This window comes from Bufo bufo, unplaced genomic scaffold (genome assembly GCF_905171765.1).
Source record: "Bufo bufo unplaced genomic scaffold, aBufBuf1.1, whole genome shotgun sequence".
NCBI classification, from domain to species: Eukaryota; Metazoa; Chordata; class Amphibia; order Anura; family Bufonidae; genus Bufo; species Bufo bufo.
In genome coordinates this window covers 51,740-67,099 of record NW_024401234.1, presented here as the reverse complement: position 1 = coordinate 67,099, position 15,360 = coordinate 51,740, and the positions used below count along the sequence as shown (strand labels likewise).

General features: G+C 43.4%; 1 protein-coding gene and 1 long non-coding RNA gene across 2 annotated transcripts; both read right to left on the bottom strand.

The window, feature by feature from the left end:
• Window positions 1-1,842: 1,842 nt before the first annotated feature.
• Window positions 1,843-7,600, bottom strand: LOC120985445. The gene is made up of 3 exons (XR_005775498.1): window positions 7,470-7,600; window positions 2,252-2,311; window positions 1,843-1,913 (listed from the first exon to the last, which is right to left on the bottom strand). It is a non-coding gene; the product is annotated as an uncharacterized LOC120985445 (long non-coding RNA).
• A 944-nt stretch (window positions 7,601-8,544) lies between these two features.
• On the bottom strand, window positions 8,545-13,728 carry LOC120985443. Its single transcript, XM_040413513.1, has 5 exons — window positions 13,598-13,728; window positions 9,948-10,007; window positions 9,540-9,609; window positions 9,127-9,203; window positions 8,545-8,882 (listed from the first exon to the last, which is right to left on the bottom strand). Exons 1-5 carry the CDS (start codon window positions 13,665-13,667, stop codon window positions 8,545-8,547), a joined length of 615 nt encoding a protein of 204 aa, XP_040269447.1. The 5' UTR covers window positions 13,668-13,728.
• Window positions 13,729-15,360: the final 1,632 nt, after the last annotated feature.

Genomic DNA, 15,360 nt, shown 5'->3' with positions numbered 1-15,360 from the left:
TATAAAGGGGGTTAACGCTGGAAAACCCCTTTAAGGTCTGAGGCAGTGTCCTCTGTACAGCTTCTTTTCTGGGCTCTAGAACAGCCTGGAACAATGCTAGTAGCAGATCTCTTATTCATGTCAGTAGATCCTGCTGTACTGCTCGTATGGACTAAGTAAAAGAGCCAGTCCTCTGATTCCAGGTGGATCATTCCAACTAATTGGCGTAGATATTGTCGGGATCGTATATATGGGATGGGGGTTAGCAATTGGACAACATTCAGAGGGCTTCAAGAGGTTAAAAATACAACTTGGATTTATTTAGTCCAGCAAACAAAACAGTGACATCACATAGAGATCAGTTTACACATAACAGTATTCAGAGCACAGACGTTCTCACTGCGGCTACTGTGCCTTCCTAGACCTCAGACCTTGACTGGACTTGTCAACAGTTTTATGCCCCAGTAACAACATCACCTGGGCTAATTGTGGGGAAGGGGGGGGATTACTGGAGGGGGAGGGAATGACAGGTCCCACTTCCAACCTACCTGCCATTCCAAAAAAATGCAGGCCCGGAAAACAAAAGTTACTAAAGTCCTCAGCAAAGAAAATTTACTGAGGAAACCCAACTTTCTGGATTTTTCATCTCACCTACATTAAAAAAATGTAGATGAGATGTACACCCCCTCCAGGTGTCTTCAATCTACCTATGTATTCTACGATAGATAGACAGACAGACAGGGGGAAAAGACCAGACTACAGATAGACAGACAGACAAACAGAGGGACAGACAGATATGGCCACTGTAGATGGTGTTTCAGGGCTTTAAAACTAATGGGCATGATGGTAATAAGTTAACTCCATTTAGTCCATGGACCGACAACTGCAGCAGGTGGTCATATATTTGCAGAGATGGTTAGTGCGCTCCTATTCTTTCCCCATGTTCTTCTTCTGGGTACTTTTTTTTATCCATTTACGGAACCGTTTCAGGCGGGATGTTCTCTTCGTGATCTCCTCCTCTGTTTTGGATGTTACCTTCATGATCGTCTCCTCCTCTGTTTTAGATGTTATTCTAATGATCTTGTCCTCCGCTTTTTTGGCAGCTTTTATTCGTTCAATAATTGGTTTTACTTTCTTGATGTTATCCATGGGAGGTCTGATGTTTTTTTTCTTCTTAATTTGCACTACAGGTTTTTGAACAACTACAAAATGAGAAGGAAACCATCAGTAGGAGGTAGATATAACAGAATCTATCCTTTTAATATTATGAGCAATGCAGTAATATAGTGATGCAGCTAATCAGCAGACATGAGCTGTCTCAATCTCTGAATCTGCAAAATTCTGAGTAATAGAAGGTCCCCAAAGTGTGTGATGAGCAGATATGAGAGGTAACCCTAAGCTCTGCCTGTATCCCCCGCTTATATATGTTATTATATAGAAATTATTACCTGGCTTCTCCACTCGAACCATCTCTAGATCAGCTGCCTGTTTTTGTTCACGCCGGCGCCAGGGCCTTGTACTTGTAACTGTGAGACAGAGAAATGTCCTGACATAAGTCGGTACAGATGACAATCTTTAGTTCCCCATCAAAATATACCCATGACCCCCCTCCCCCACTACAGGGGGTGAGATATAAAGCTGCAGTATATAACAGGCAGGAAGGATATAGTGCCATATGTCTATATTATATCATAATACAGCATCGGGAAAGGGGGGGACAAGCAGTTACCTGATTATATCCCTGCCCCATCCGGCCCCTGTATTATAACCTGGCTGCAGTAGTTACTGCGCCCCCTGTAGGTCAGACAGTACAGTGTATAGAAAATAATGTGATGTGTAGAGTAGAAGAAAATTGGAAACTCACCAGCAAAAGATGATAATCACGGCGGCGACCAATAGGAATACTACTAGCGGCAGGACAACGCGGTACATGACTGGTAATAAAGACACAAGATGCTCGTTATCAATTGTTATCATAGAGAACATATTCTACAAGACATTATCCAACATCTCTAGATCCTCCTGATGCCAGCAGTGACCTTTATGAGGACATCAGCAGGTAGGCACTGGCAGCTTGGCTGAGCATGGAGGGGTAATTGCTGAACTGTGGGCTGGTAACGTCTGGATAAGGGGCACATCATTATATGTTCCAGCATCATTTTATAGGACCGATCCCCCAAAGGAGCAGCTTAGTGGCTGTTCTCCACTACAGTCAGGGCTTGGTAGAGGATGATGAGAGTAGAATTAGGAGAGGAAGGAATTGTCTACTCACTGTTATTTGCACCGGCGCTGTCCGGACCGGGGGTTGTCCTCCCTGATCCTGGGAAAGTCACTGTCCATGAAAAAATGAAGGAAAATAAAGACATTAAATCAATGATAGCGGCAGCTGAACCCCAAAATGGGGACACGGGGAGACAGAAGATAACAATAAATCTGTATTTAGTAAGTGCCCACTAGTGGTGGCTACAGACAAAATGTCATCATTTAAGGCCATTGTATGAGATTAGAAACCTTGCAGCTTTCTTTCTGAAATATCCTCCCTCTTGTCCAGGGGTTGTGTACGGTATTGCAGTTCAGCGCCATCAAATTAAATGGGGCTCAGCTACAATGCCGCACACAGCCCACTGTCCTATAACCTGAGCTCCAAGCCACAGAGATACCAGCCAGGTTTGCCTCTATGACCCGTAATCATGTAAGGATAAATACAATATTCAGCCACCATTCAGTAAGATAAACCCCCAGTGATAATATCCATTACCTGCAGGTGTTTTTGTGGGCTTTCCTTGAACATAAAATGTAAAAAATAATAGAAATACAAGAGCAATTCTTCTCAAATCCATCATCTCCAACAACTAACCCTCAAAAGAATCCAGTGTTCTCCAACACATAGAAGCCTGGACACAGCATTGTGATGTCACCCAGCTTCAGTATTCTAAGGGGGCGGGGCTTCTTGCTACTGCTGATGTCATCAGAGATCTAGTCTGAATAAAGAACTGTTTATAGAGCAGTGATGTTTAAAGGGGAATGCCGCTTTTGGTAAACCTTTAATAAAGTCATAAGAATATAAGGGGTTATTTATCAAACTAGTGTAAAGTAGAACTGGCTTAGTTGCCCATAGCAACCAATCAGATTCCACCTTTCATTTTGGACGGCTCCTTTTAGATAGCCACATTAATTCGGGGGCTAACTTGGAGTGGGATCTGGTCTGAGGTTTGATGTCTAAAGTCTGTATTAGGCCCCATCATTTTCTAGTTCTGTAGCTGCTTCTTCTTGTACTTTTATCTTGGCAGTACAGTATTTTTTGGTGCCGAAGTGGGCACCGTATTAGAAAACGCTCCAGGATGGCAGTGTGAAAGTGTGTTATAGCGGGTGGGGATTGACTGCAGAAGCAATCAGTGAAGTCAGAGGTTTAACCTGGTCTCCTGGTCTCTAATGTAAAATCTGTAATCGTCCCATCTATAGTGTGCCATCTATTAATCCTGGTGTCTTCTTATATAGCAGAGGAGGTGGCACACTCCTGACCAAAGACATCTGCACATGATGGTCTGGACCAAAAGGAGAAGAAAGGGAAACTCAACAATTGAATTCTTTGGTCTGGAGGTCTAGTCTAAGGTCTAACATTGGGTTCTGGAGGTTTAATGGGGGTCTGAGAGTCTAATAGGGGTATGATTGGGGGTCTGGAAGTCTAATGGGGGTCTGGAGGTCTGTTCTTAGATCTAATGGGGGTCTGGAGGTCTGCTCTGAGGTCTGATATGGGGACTTGGAGTTTTAATGGGGGTCTGATTGGGGGTCTAGAGGTCTAGTCTGAGGTCTAATATGGGGGTCTGGAGGTCTAATTTGGGGTATGGAGGTCTGGTTTAAGTTTTAATAGGGGTCTGATATGGGGGTCTGGAGGTCTAATGGGGGTATGGAGGTCTGGTCTAAGTTTTAATAGGGGTCTGATATGGGGATCTGGAGGTCTAATGGGGGTCTCATCTGAGGTTTGAAATGGGGGTCTGATCTGAAAGGTAAGGGGGTATTTTTTTGTACTGGCGCAATATGTGTGTTGTACTAGTATTTTCATGGCGACTGTTTCTGCAGGATAGTATTGGTGGAGGCAGGATGGGGTGTTCAGAAGATGAGGAAGATGATGGAAAAGTAGGAAACTAAGATGTCGCTTTGTTAAACTCTTCAGAGACGAGACGCGGTTTAAATAATAAATCATCATGGCGGTCTGGTCTGACAGGAAAAGATGAGGATGAGAATATCTACATTAGAGGAGACATCACTGGATGTAAGAGGTACATATGTGGGGCTGTATTCTCCTGTATGTTCTGTAGCGCTGTATGTAATGTTTTCCAAGTAGGGGTTGTCCGTTTTTTGTTATTTCGTACCACCACTGCCTTCTCTACTCTGTTTGCCTGCTCACCACTGAAATTTCTGCAACAAGCCGGTAAACAGAGCAGAGAAAACAGCTCTCATACGTGTGCTGCCTTCTCCTCAAACAGTCGGACCCACGCTGATCTGATCGGCCTCCAGCAAGGGTTACTCTCACGGGGCCCTTGTGGGGAACAGGCACACAAAATGCAGTGACCAATCAATATACAGTAAGATATAACACACTCCCACATGAGCAGTAAAATCTCTCCTCTCTATCATGGAGATAATTGGATAAAGGGGCTGGACATAGTTCCATGCGGTCAATGACCCAGAAAAATTGTGTAGTTCCATGCGGTCAATGACCCAGACAAATTGTGTTTGCTAAATGTATCATAGGCAATATCCATTGTGTTCGCTAATGTCCATTGTGTTCGCTAACTGCGTCACAGGCAGATGAGGTGGTTTGTGAACATTTAAGGGGCGAAATAGGGTTAACTACATGAACAGCAGACGAGTCTGGACATAACCTAAAACAGGGGTTTTGTCACAGTATCCATAATTTTTTTGTGTCTATTCACACATCCTTGTTTTTCTACTGACCATGGATCAATGGAAAAAACCTTATAGACTTGCACTGCTTTGGTCCCTCATGCCGAACAAACACTCCCAGTGAAGTCTGTGGGTTTTCACTGTGATGCTCTAGGATTCCCATTTCAATCTATGGGGTCCAAATAAAGCAGATATAGCCAAGATATGAATATGTTCCCATTTTGTGCAAAATCAAATGTGTTCTGGTGAAAAGACGAGAACTCGTTTTTTTTTTTTAATAATACAGGGAGTGCAGAATTATTAGGCAAGTTGTATTTTTGAGGATTAATTTTATTATTGAACAACAACCATGTTCTCAATGAACCCAAAAAACTCATTAATATCAAAGCTGAATATTTTTGGAAGTAGTTTTTAATTTGTTTTTAGTTTTAGCTATTTTAGGGGGATATCTGTGTGTGCAGGTGACTATTACTGTGCATAATTATTAGGCAACTTAACAAAAAACAAATATATACCCATTTCAATTATTTATTTTTACCAGTGAAACCAATATAACATCTCAACATTCACAAATATACATTTCTGACATTCAAAAACAAAACAAAAACAAATCAGTGACCAATATAGCCACCTTTCTTTGCAAGGACACTCAAAATCCTGCCATCCATGGATTCTGTCAGTGTTTTGATCTGTTCACCATCAACATTGCGTGCAGCAGCAACCACAGCCTCCCAGACACTGTTCAGAGAGGTGTACTGTTTTCCCTCCTTGTAAATCTCACATTTGATGATGGACCACTGGTTCTCAAAGGGGTTCAGATCAGGTGAACAAGGAGGCCATGTCATTAGATTTTCTTCTTTTATACCCTTTCTTGCCAGCCACGCTGTGGAGTACTTGGACGCGTGTGATGGAGCATTGTCCTGCATGAAAATCATGTTTTTCTTGAAGGATGCAGACTTCTTCCTGTACCACTGCTTGAAGAAGGTGTCTTCCAGAAACTGGCAGTATGACTGGGAGTTGAGCTTGACTCCATCCTCAACCTGAAAAGGCCCCACAAGCTCATCTTTGATGATACCAGCCCAAACCAGTACTCCACCTCCACCTTGCTGGCGTCTGAGTCGGACTGGAGCTCTCTGCCCTTTACCAATCCAGCCACGGGCCCATCCATCTGGCCCATCAAGACTCACTCTCATTTCATCAGTCCATAAAACCTTAGAAAAATCAGTCTTGAGATATTTCTTGGCCCAGTTTTGACGTTTCAGCTTGTGTGTCTTGCTCAGTGGTGGTCGTCTTTCAGCCTTTCTTACCTTGGCCATGTCTCTGAGTATTGCACACCTTGTGCTTTTGGGCACTCCAGTGATGTTGCAGCTCTGAAATATGGCCAAACTGGTGGCAAGTGGCATCTTGGCAGCTGCACGCTTGACTCTTCTCAGTTCATGGGCAGTTATTTTGCGCCTTGGTTTTTCCACACGCTTCTTGCGACCCTGTTGACTATTTTGAATGAAACGCTTGATTGTTCGATGATCACGCTTCAGAAGCTTTGCAATTTTAAGAGTGCTGCATCCCTCTGCAAGATATCTCACTATTTTTGACTTTTCTGAGCCTGTCAAGTCCTTCTTTTGACCCATTTTGCCAAAGGAAAGGAAGTTGCCTAATAATTATGCACACCTAATATAGGGTGTTGATGTCATTAGACCACACCCCTTCTCATTACAGAGATGCACATCACCTAATATGCTTAATTGGTAATAGGCTTTCGAGCCTATACAGCTTGGAGTAAGACAACATGCATAAAGAGGATGATGTGGTCAAAATACTCATTTGCCTAATAATTCTGCACGCAGTGTAAAAAAAAAGTTCTGAAAGAATCTTCACATTACTGAACATCAGCGACGTGACCCCCATGTGTCATGTCACGTGACCCATGGGTGACATGTCACGTGACCCACATGACCTGAATCAAATTGGATGTTGACATACGGAGACAGCAACAAGGCATTGACGGAACCAAAGGAGCCGAAACCCAGTGGGGAGCAGGTAAGTACACTTCCCTCTGCAGGTCCAGGTTACGTGGGGGTGAAGAGGAGGTTACTGATAGAAAGGCCTCCAAAGCTGAACAGCCCATTTAATAAACTGGGACAGAATATGTTATTGGGGGTTAGGATATGGCTGCAAATAATGTAGCCGCTGCTTATGGTCATAATTTAAGGCTTCTACAGCTAATCGTTCAACCATGATTTGAAAGTCACACGTGGCTCTGTTTGGAGACCACTGCTCTACATGCTACTGTGACACGGAATCAGCTATGATAGGCTTATACACCCTGCAGATATATAATATATTCACAGCCTGCAACAGGAGCAAAAACATCCTGTAAATCACACATACCAGCCATGGAGTCACCATGCCTCCCAATATTTCACTCTCCATTGATAAGTCAAGTCCCATTCTCCCCAGCATCTTCCACAATACATTCCAGAAATGCCCACTCTGGAACATACGTGTAATATTGTGTCCCTGGAGATGTTTAGTTATTTAAAAACCACTTAGAATGCTTGAAAAATGCACAAAGTAATACTTACATATGGAGTGAGTAATATCCCAGTTCCCATGCTTCCTGGATTCTCCGCCGGTCTTTGCTTCTTGGCACATCTCTATACAAGCATGTGACAGCCTATGATTGGCTGCAGTGGTCACATGTCTATATCAGGAGGGATCGGTATATGCACACATGAATGGAGCCTTAATACTGGAAGTGAGCAGAAGGGAGCAGATAAGTGCGTTTCTTGTTTTATATATGCCATATTCCAGAGCCAAATTATAAAGGGGGTTAACGCTGGAAAACCCCTTTAAGGTCTGAGGCAGTGGTCCTCTGTACAGCTTCTTTTCTGGGCTCTAGAACCAGCTGGAACAATGCTAGTAGCAGATCTCTTATTCATGTCAGTAGATCCTGCTGTACTGCTTGTATGGACTAAGTAACAGAGCCAGTCACTGATTCCAGGTGGATCATTCCAACTAATGGCGTAGATATTGTCGGGATCGGTATATATGGGATGGGGGTTAGCAATGACAACATTCAGAGGCTTCAGAGGTTAAAAATACAACTTGGATTTATTTAGTCCAGCAACAAAACAGTGACATCACATAGAGATCAGTTTACACATAACAGTATTCAGAGCACAGACGTTCCACTGCGGCTACTGTGCCTTCCTAGACTCAGACCTTGACTGGACTTGTCAACAGTTTTATGCCCCAGTAACAACATCACCTGGGCTAATTGGTGGGGAAGGGGGGGGGATGTACTGGAGGGGGAGGGAATGACAGGTCCCACTTCCAACCTACCTGCCATTCCAAAAAAATGCAGGCCCGGAAAACAAAGTTACTAAAGTCCTCAGCAAAGAAAATTTACTGAGGAAACCCAACTTTCCTGGATTTTTCATCTCACCTACATTAAAAAAATGTAGATGAGATGTACACCCCCTCCAGGTGTCTTCAATCTACCTATGTATTCTACGATAGATAGACAGACAGACAGGGGGAAAGACAGACATACAGATAGACAGACAGACAAACAGAGGGACAGACAGATATGGCCACTGTAGATGGTGTTTCAGGGCTTTAAAACTAATGGGCATGATGGTAATAAGTTAACTCCATTTAGTCCATGGACCGACAACTGCAGCAGGTGGTCATATATTTGCAGAGATGGTTAGTGCGCTCCTTTTCTTTCCCCATGTTCTTCTTCTGGGTACTTTTTTTTATCCATTTACGGAACCGTTTCAGGCGGGATGTTCTCTTCGTGATCTCCTCCTCTGTTTTGGATGTTACCTTCATGATCGTCTCCTCCTCTGTTTTAGATGTTATTCTAATGATCTTGTCCTCCGCTTTTTTGGCAGCTTTTATTCGTTCAATAATTGGTTTTACTTTCTTGATGTTATCCATGGGAGGTCTGATGTTTTTTTTCTTCTTAATTTGCACTACAGGTTTTTGAACAACTACAAAATGAGAAGGAAACCATCAGTAGGAGGTAGATATAACAGAATCTATCCTTTTAATATTATGAGCAATGCAGTAATATAGTGATGCAGCTAATCAGCAGACATGAGCTGTCTCATCTCTGAATTCTGCAAAATTCTGAGTAATAGAAGGTCCCCAAAGTGTGTGATGAGCAGATATGAGAGGTAACCCTAAGCTCTGCCTGTACCCCGCTTATATATGTTATTATATAGAAATTATTACCTGGCTTCTCCACTCGAACCATCTCTAGATCAGCTGCCTGTTTTTGTTCACGCCGGCGCCAGGCCTTGTACTTGTAACTGTGAGACAGAGAAATGTCCTGACATAAGTCGGTACAGATGACAATCTTTAGTTCCCCATCAAAATATACCCATGACCCCCCTCCCCCACTACAGGGGGTGAGATATAAAGCTGCAGTATATAACAGGCAGGAAGGATATAGTGCCATAGTCTATATTATATCATAATACAGCATCGGGAAAGGGGGGACAAGCGGTTACCTGATTATATCCCTGCCCCATCCGGCCCCTGTATTATAACCTGGCTGCAGTAGTTACTGCGCCCCCTGTAGGTCAGACAGTACAGTGCATAGAAAATAATGTGATGTGTAGAGTAGAAGAAAATTGGAAACTCACCAGCAAAAGATGATAATCACGGCGGCGACCAATAGGAATACTACTAGCGGCAGGACAACGCGGTACATGACTGGTAATAAAGACACAAGATGCTCGTTATCAATTGTTATCATAGAGAACATATTCTACAAGACATTATCCAACATCTCTAGATCCTCCTGATGCCAGCAGTGACCTTTATGAGGACATCAGCAGGTAGGCACTGGCAGCTTGGCTGGGCATGGAGGGGTAATTGCTGGACTGTGGGCTGGTAACGTCTGGATAAGGGGCACATCATTATATGTTCCAGCATCATTTTATAGGACCGATCCCCCAAAGGAGCAGCTTAGTGGCTGTTCTCCACTACAGTCAGGGCTTGGTAGAGGATGATGAGAGTAGAATTAGGAGAGGAAGGAATTGTCTACTCACTGTTATTTGCACCGGCGCTGTCCGGACCGGGGGTTGTCCTCCCTGATCCTGGGAAAGTCACTGTCCATGAAAAAATGAAGGAAAATAAAGACATTAAATCAATGATAGCGGCAGCTGAACCCCAAAATGGGGACACGGGGAGACAGAAGATAACAATAAATCAGTATTTAGTAAGTGCCCACTAGTGGTGGCTACAGACAAAATGTCATCATTTAAGGCCATTGTATGAGATTAGAAACCTTGCAGCTTTCTTTCTGAAATATCCTCCCTCTTGTCCAGGGGTTGTGTACGGTATTGCAGTTCAGCGCCATCAAATTAAATGGGGCTCAGCTACAATGCCGCACACAGCCCACTGTCCTATAACCTGAGCTCCAAGCCACAGAGATACCAGCCAGGTTTGCCTCTATGACCCGTAATCATGTAAGGATAAATACAATATTCAGCCACCATTCAGTAAGATAAACCCCCAGTGATAATATCCATTACCTGCAGGTGTTTTTGTGGGCTTTCCTTGAACATAAAATGTAAAAAATAATAGAAATACAAGAGCAATTCTTCTCGAATCCATCATCTCCAACAACTAACCCTCAAAAGAATCCAGTGTTCTCCAACACATAGAAGCCTGGACACAGCATTGTGATGTCACCCAGCTTCAGTATTCTAAGGGGGCGGGGCTTCTTGCTACTGCTGATGTCATCAGAGATCTAGTCTGAATAAAGAACTGTTTATAGAGCAGTGATGTTTAAAGGGGAATGCCGCTTTTGGTAAACCTTTAATAAAGTCATAAGAATATAAGGGGTTATTTATCAAACTAGTGTAAAGTAGAACTGGCTTAGTTGCCCATAGCAACCAATCAGATTCCACCTTTCATTTTGGACGGCTCCTTTTAGATAGCCACATTAATTCGGGGCTAACTTGGGGTGGGATCTGGTCTGAGGTTTGATGTCTAAAGTCTGTATTAGGCCCCATCATTTTCTAGTTCTGTAGCTGCTTCTTCTTGTACTTTTATCTTGGCAGTACAGTATTTTTGGTGCCGAAGTGGGCACCGTATTAGAAAACGCTCCAGGATGGCAGTGTGAAAGTGTGTTATAGCGGGTGGGGATTGACTGCAGAAGCAATCAGTGAAGTCAGAGGTTTAACCTGGTCTCCTGGTCTCTAATGTAAAATCTGTAATCGTCCCATCTATAGTGTGCCATCTATTAATCCTGGTGTCTTCTTATATAGCAGAGGAGGTGGCACACTCCTGACCAAAGACATCTGCACATGATGGTCTGGACCAAAAGGAGAAGAAAGGGAAACTCAACAATTGAATTCTTTGGTCTGGAGGTCTAGTCTAAGGTCTAACATTGGGTTCTGGAGGTTTAATGGGGGTCTGAGAGTCTAATAGGGGTATGATTGGGGGGTCTGGAAGTCTAATGGGGGTCTGGAGGTCTGGTCTTAGGTCTAATGGGGGTCTGGAGGTCTGCTCTGAGGTCTGATATGGGGACTTGGAGTTTTAATGGGGGTCTGATTGGGGGTCTAGAGGTCTAGTCTGAGGTCTAATATGGGGGTCTGGAGGTCTAATTTGGGGTATGGAGGTCTGGTCTAAGTTTTAATAGGGGTCTGATATGGGGGTCTGGAGGTCTAATGGGGGTATGGAGGTCTGGTCTAAGTTTTAATAGGGGTCTGATATGGGGATCTGGAGGTCTAATGGGGGTCTCATCTGAGGTCTGAAATGGGGGTCTGATCTGAAAGGTAAGGGGGTATTTTTTGTACTGGCGCAATATGTGTGTTGTACTAGTATTTTCATGGCGACTGTTTCTGCAGGATAGTATTGGTGGAGGCAGGATGGGGTGTTCAGAAGATGAGGAAGATGATGGAAAAGTAGGAAACTAAGATGTCGCTTTGTTAAACTCTTCAGAGACGAGACGCGGTTGAAATAATAAATCATCATGGCGGTCTGGTCTGACAGGAAAAGATGAGGATGAGAATATCTACATTAGAGGAGACATCACTGGATGTAAGAGGTACATATGTGGGGCTGTATTCTCCTGTATGTTCTGTAGCGCTGTATGTAATGTTTTCCAAGTAGGGGTTGTCCGTTTTTTGTTATTTCGTACCACCACTGCCTTCTCTACTCTGTTTGCCTGCTCACCACTGAAATTTCTGCAACAAGCCGGTAAACAGAGCAGAGAAAACAGCTCTCATACGTGTGCTGCCTTCTCCTCAAACAGTCGGACCCACGCTGATCTGATCGGCCTCCAGCAAGGGTTACTCTCACGGGGCCCTTGTGGGGAACAGGCACACAAAATACAGTGACCAATCAATATACAGTAAGATATAACACACTCCCACATGAGCAGTAAAATCTCTCCTCTCTATCCTGGAGATAATTGGATAAAGGGGCTGGACATAGTTCCATGCGGTCAATGACCCAGAAAAATTGTGTAGTTCCATGCGGTCAATGACCCAGACAAATTGTGTTTGCTAAATGTATCATAGGCAATATCCATTGTGTTCGCTAATGTCCATTGTGTTCGCTAACTGCGTCACAGGCAGATGAGGTGGTTTGTGAACATTTAAGGGGCGAAATAGGGTTAACTACATGAACAGCAGACGAGTCTGGACATACCTAAAACAGGGGTTTTGTCACAGTATCCATAATTTTTTTGTGTCTATTCACACATCCTTGTTTTTCTACTGACCATGGATCAATGGAAAAAACCTTATAGACTTGCACTGCTTTGGTCCCTCATGCCGAACAAACACTCCCAGTGAAGTCTGTGGGTTTTCACTGTGATGCTCTAGGATTCCCATTTCAATCTATGGGGTCCAAATAAAGCAGATATAGCCAAGATATGAATATGTTCCCATTTTGTGCAAAATCAAATGTGTTCTGGGTGAAAAGACGAGAACTCGTTTTTTTTTTTAATAATAAAAAAAAAGTTCTGAAAGAATCTTCACATTACTGAACATCAGCGACGTGACCCCCATGTGTCATGTCACGTGACCCATGGGTGACATGTCACGTGACCCACATGACCTGAATCAAATTGGATGTTGACATACGGAGACAGCAACAAGGCATTGACGGAACCAAAGGAGCCGAAACCCAGTGGGGAGCAGGTAAGTACACTTCCCTCTGCAGGTCCAGGTTACGTGGGGGTGAAGAGGAGGTTACTGATAGAAAGGCCTCCAAAGCTGAACAGCCCATTTAATAAACTGGGACAGAATATGTTATTGGGGGTTAGGATATGGCTGCAAATAATGTAGCCGCTGCTTATGGTCATAATTTAAGGCTTCTACAGCTAATCGTTCAACCATGATTTGAAAGTCACACGTGGCTCTGTTTGGAGACCACTGCTCTACATGCTACTGTGACACGGAATCAGCTATGATAGGCTTATACACCCTGCAGATATATAATATATTCACAGCCTGCAACAGGAGCAAAAACATCCTGTAAATCACACATACCAGCCATGGAGTCACCATGCCTCCCAATATTTCACTCTCCATTGATAAGTCAAGTCCCATTCTCCCCAGCATTTTCCACAATACATTCCAGAAATGCCCACTCTGGAACATACGTGTAATATTGTGTCCCTGGAGATGTTTAGTTATTTAAAAACCACTTAGAATGCTTGAAAAATGCACAAAGTAATACTTACATATGGAGTGAGTAATATCCCAGTTCCCATGCTTCCTGGATTCTCCGCCGGTCTTTGCTTCTTGGCACATCTCTATACAAGCATGTGACAGCCTATGATTGGCTGCAGTGGTCACATGTCTATATCAGGAGGGATCGGTATATGCACACATGAATGGAGCCTTAATACTGGAAGTGAGCAGAAGGGAGCAGATAAGTGCGTTTCTTGTTTTATATATGCCATATTCCAGAGCCAAATTATAAAGGGGGTTAACGCTGGAAAACCCCTTTAAGGTCTGAGGCAGTGGTCCTCTGTACAGCTTCTTTTCTGGGCTCTAGAACCAGCTGGAACAATGCTAGTAGCAGATCTCTTATTCATGTCAGTAGATCCTGCTGTACTGCTTGTATGGACTAAGTAACAGAGCCAGTCACTGATTCCAGGTGGATCATTCCAACTAATGGCGTAGATATTGTCGGGATCGGTATATATGGGATGGGGGTTAGCAATGACAACATTCAGAGGGCTTCAGAGGTTAAAAATACAACTTGGATTTATTTAGTCCAGCAACAAAACAGTGACATCACATAGAGATCAGTTTACACATAACAGTATTCAGAGCACAGACGTTCCACTGCGGCTACTGTGCCTTCCTAGACTCAGACCTTGACTGGACTTGTCAACAGTTTTATGCCCCAGTAACAACATCACCTGGGCTAATTGGTGGGGAAGGGGGGGGGGGTGTACTGGAGGGGGAGGGAATGACAGGTCCCACTTCCAACCTACCTGCCATTCCAAAAAAATGCAGGCCCGGAAAACAAAGTTACTAAAGTCCTCAGCAAAGAAAATTTACTGAGGAAACCCAACTTTCCTGGATTTTTCATCTCACCTACATTAAAAAAATGTAGATGAGATGTACACCCCCTCCAGGTGTCTTCAATCTACCTATGTATTCTACGATAGATAGACAGACAGACAGGGGGAAAGACAGACATACAGATAGACAGACAGACAAACAGAGGGACAGACAGATATGGCCACTGTAGATGGTGTTTCAGGGCTTTAAAACTAATGGGCATGATGGTAATAAGTTAACTCCATTTAGTCCATGGACCGACAACTGCAGCAGGTGGTCATATATTTGCAGAGATGGTTAGTGCGCTCCTTTTCTTTCCCCATGTTCTTCTTCTGGGTACTTTTTTTTATCCATTTACGGAACCGTTTCAGGCGGGATGTTCTCTTCGTGATCTCCTCCTCTGTTTTGGATGTTACCTTCATGATCGTCTCCTCCTCTGTTTTAGATGTTATTCTAATGATCTTGTCCTCCGCTTTTTTGGCAGCTTTTATTCGTTCAATAATTGGTTTTACTTTCTTGATGTTATCCATGGGAGGTCTGATGTTTTTTTTCTTCTTAATTTGCACTACAGGTTTTTGAACAACTACAAAATGAGAAGGAAACCATCAGTAGGAGGTAGATATAACAGAATCTATCCTTTTAATATTATGAGCAATGCAGTAATATAGTGATGCAGCTAATCAGCAGACATGAGCTGTCTCATCTCTGAATTCTGCAAAATTCTGAGTAATAGAAGGTCCCCAAAGTGTGTGATGAGCAGATATGAGAGGTAACCCTAAGCTCTGCCTGTACCCCGCTTATATATGTTATTATATAGAAATTATTACCTGGCTTCTCCACTCGAACCATCTCTAGATCAGCTGCCTGTTTTTGTTCACGCCGGCGCCAGGCCTTGTACTTGTAACTGTGAGACAGAGAAATGTCCTGACAT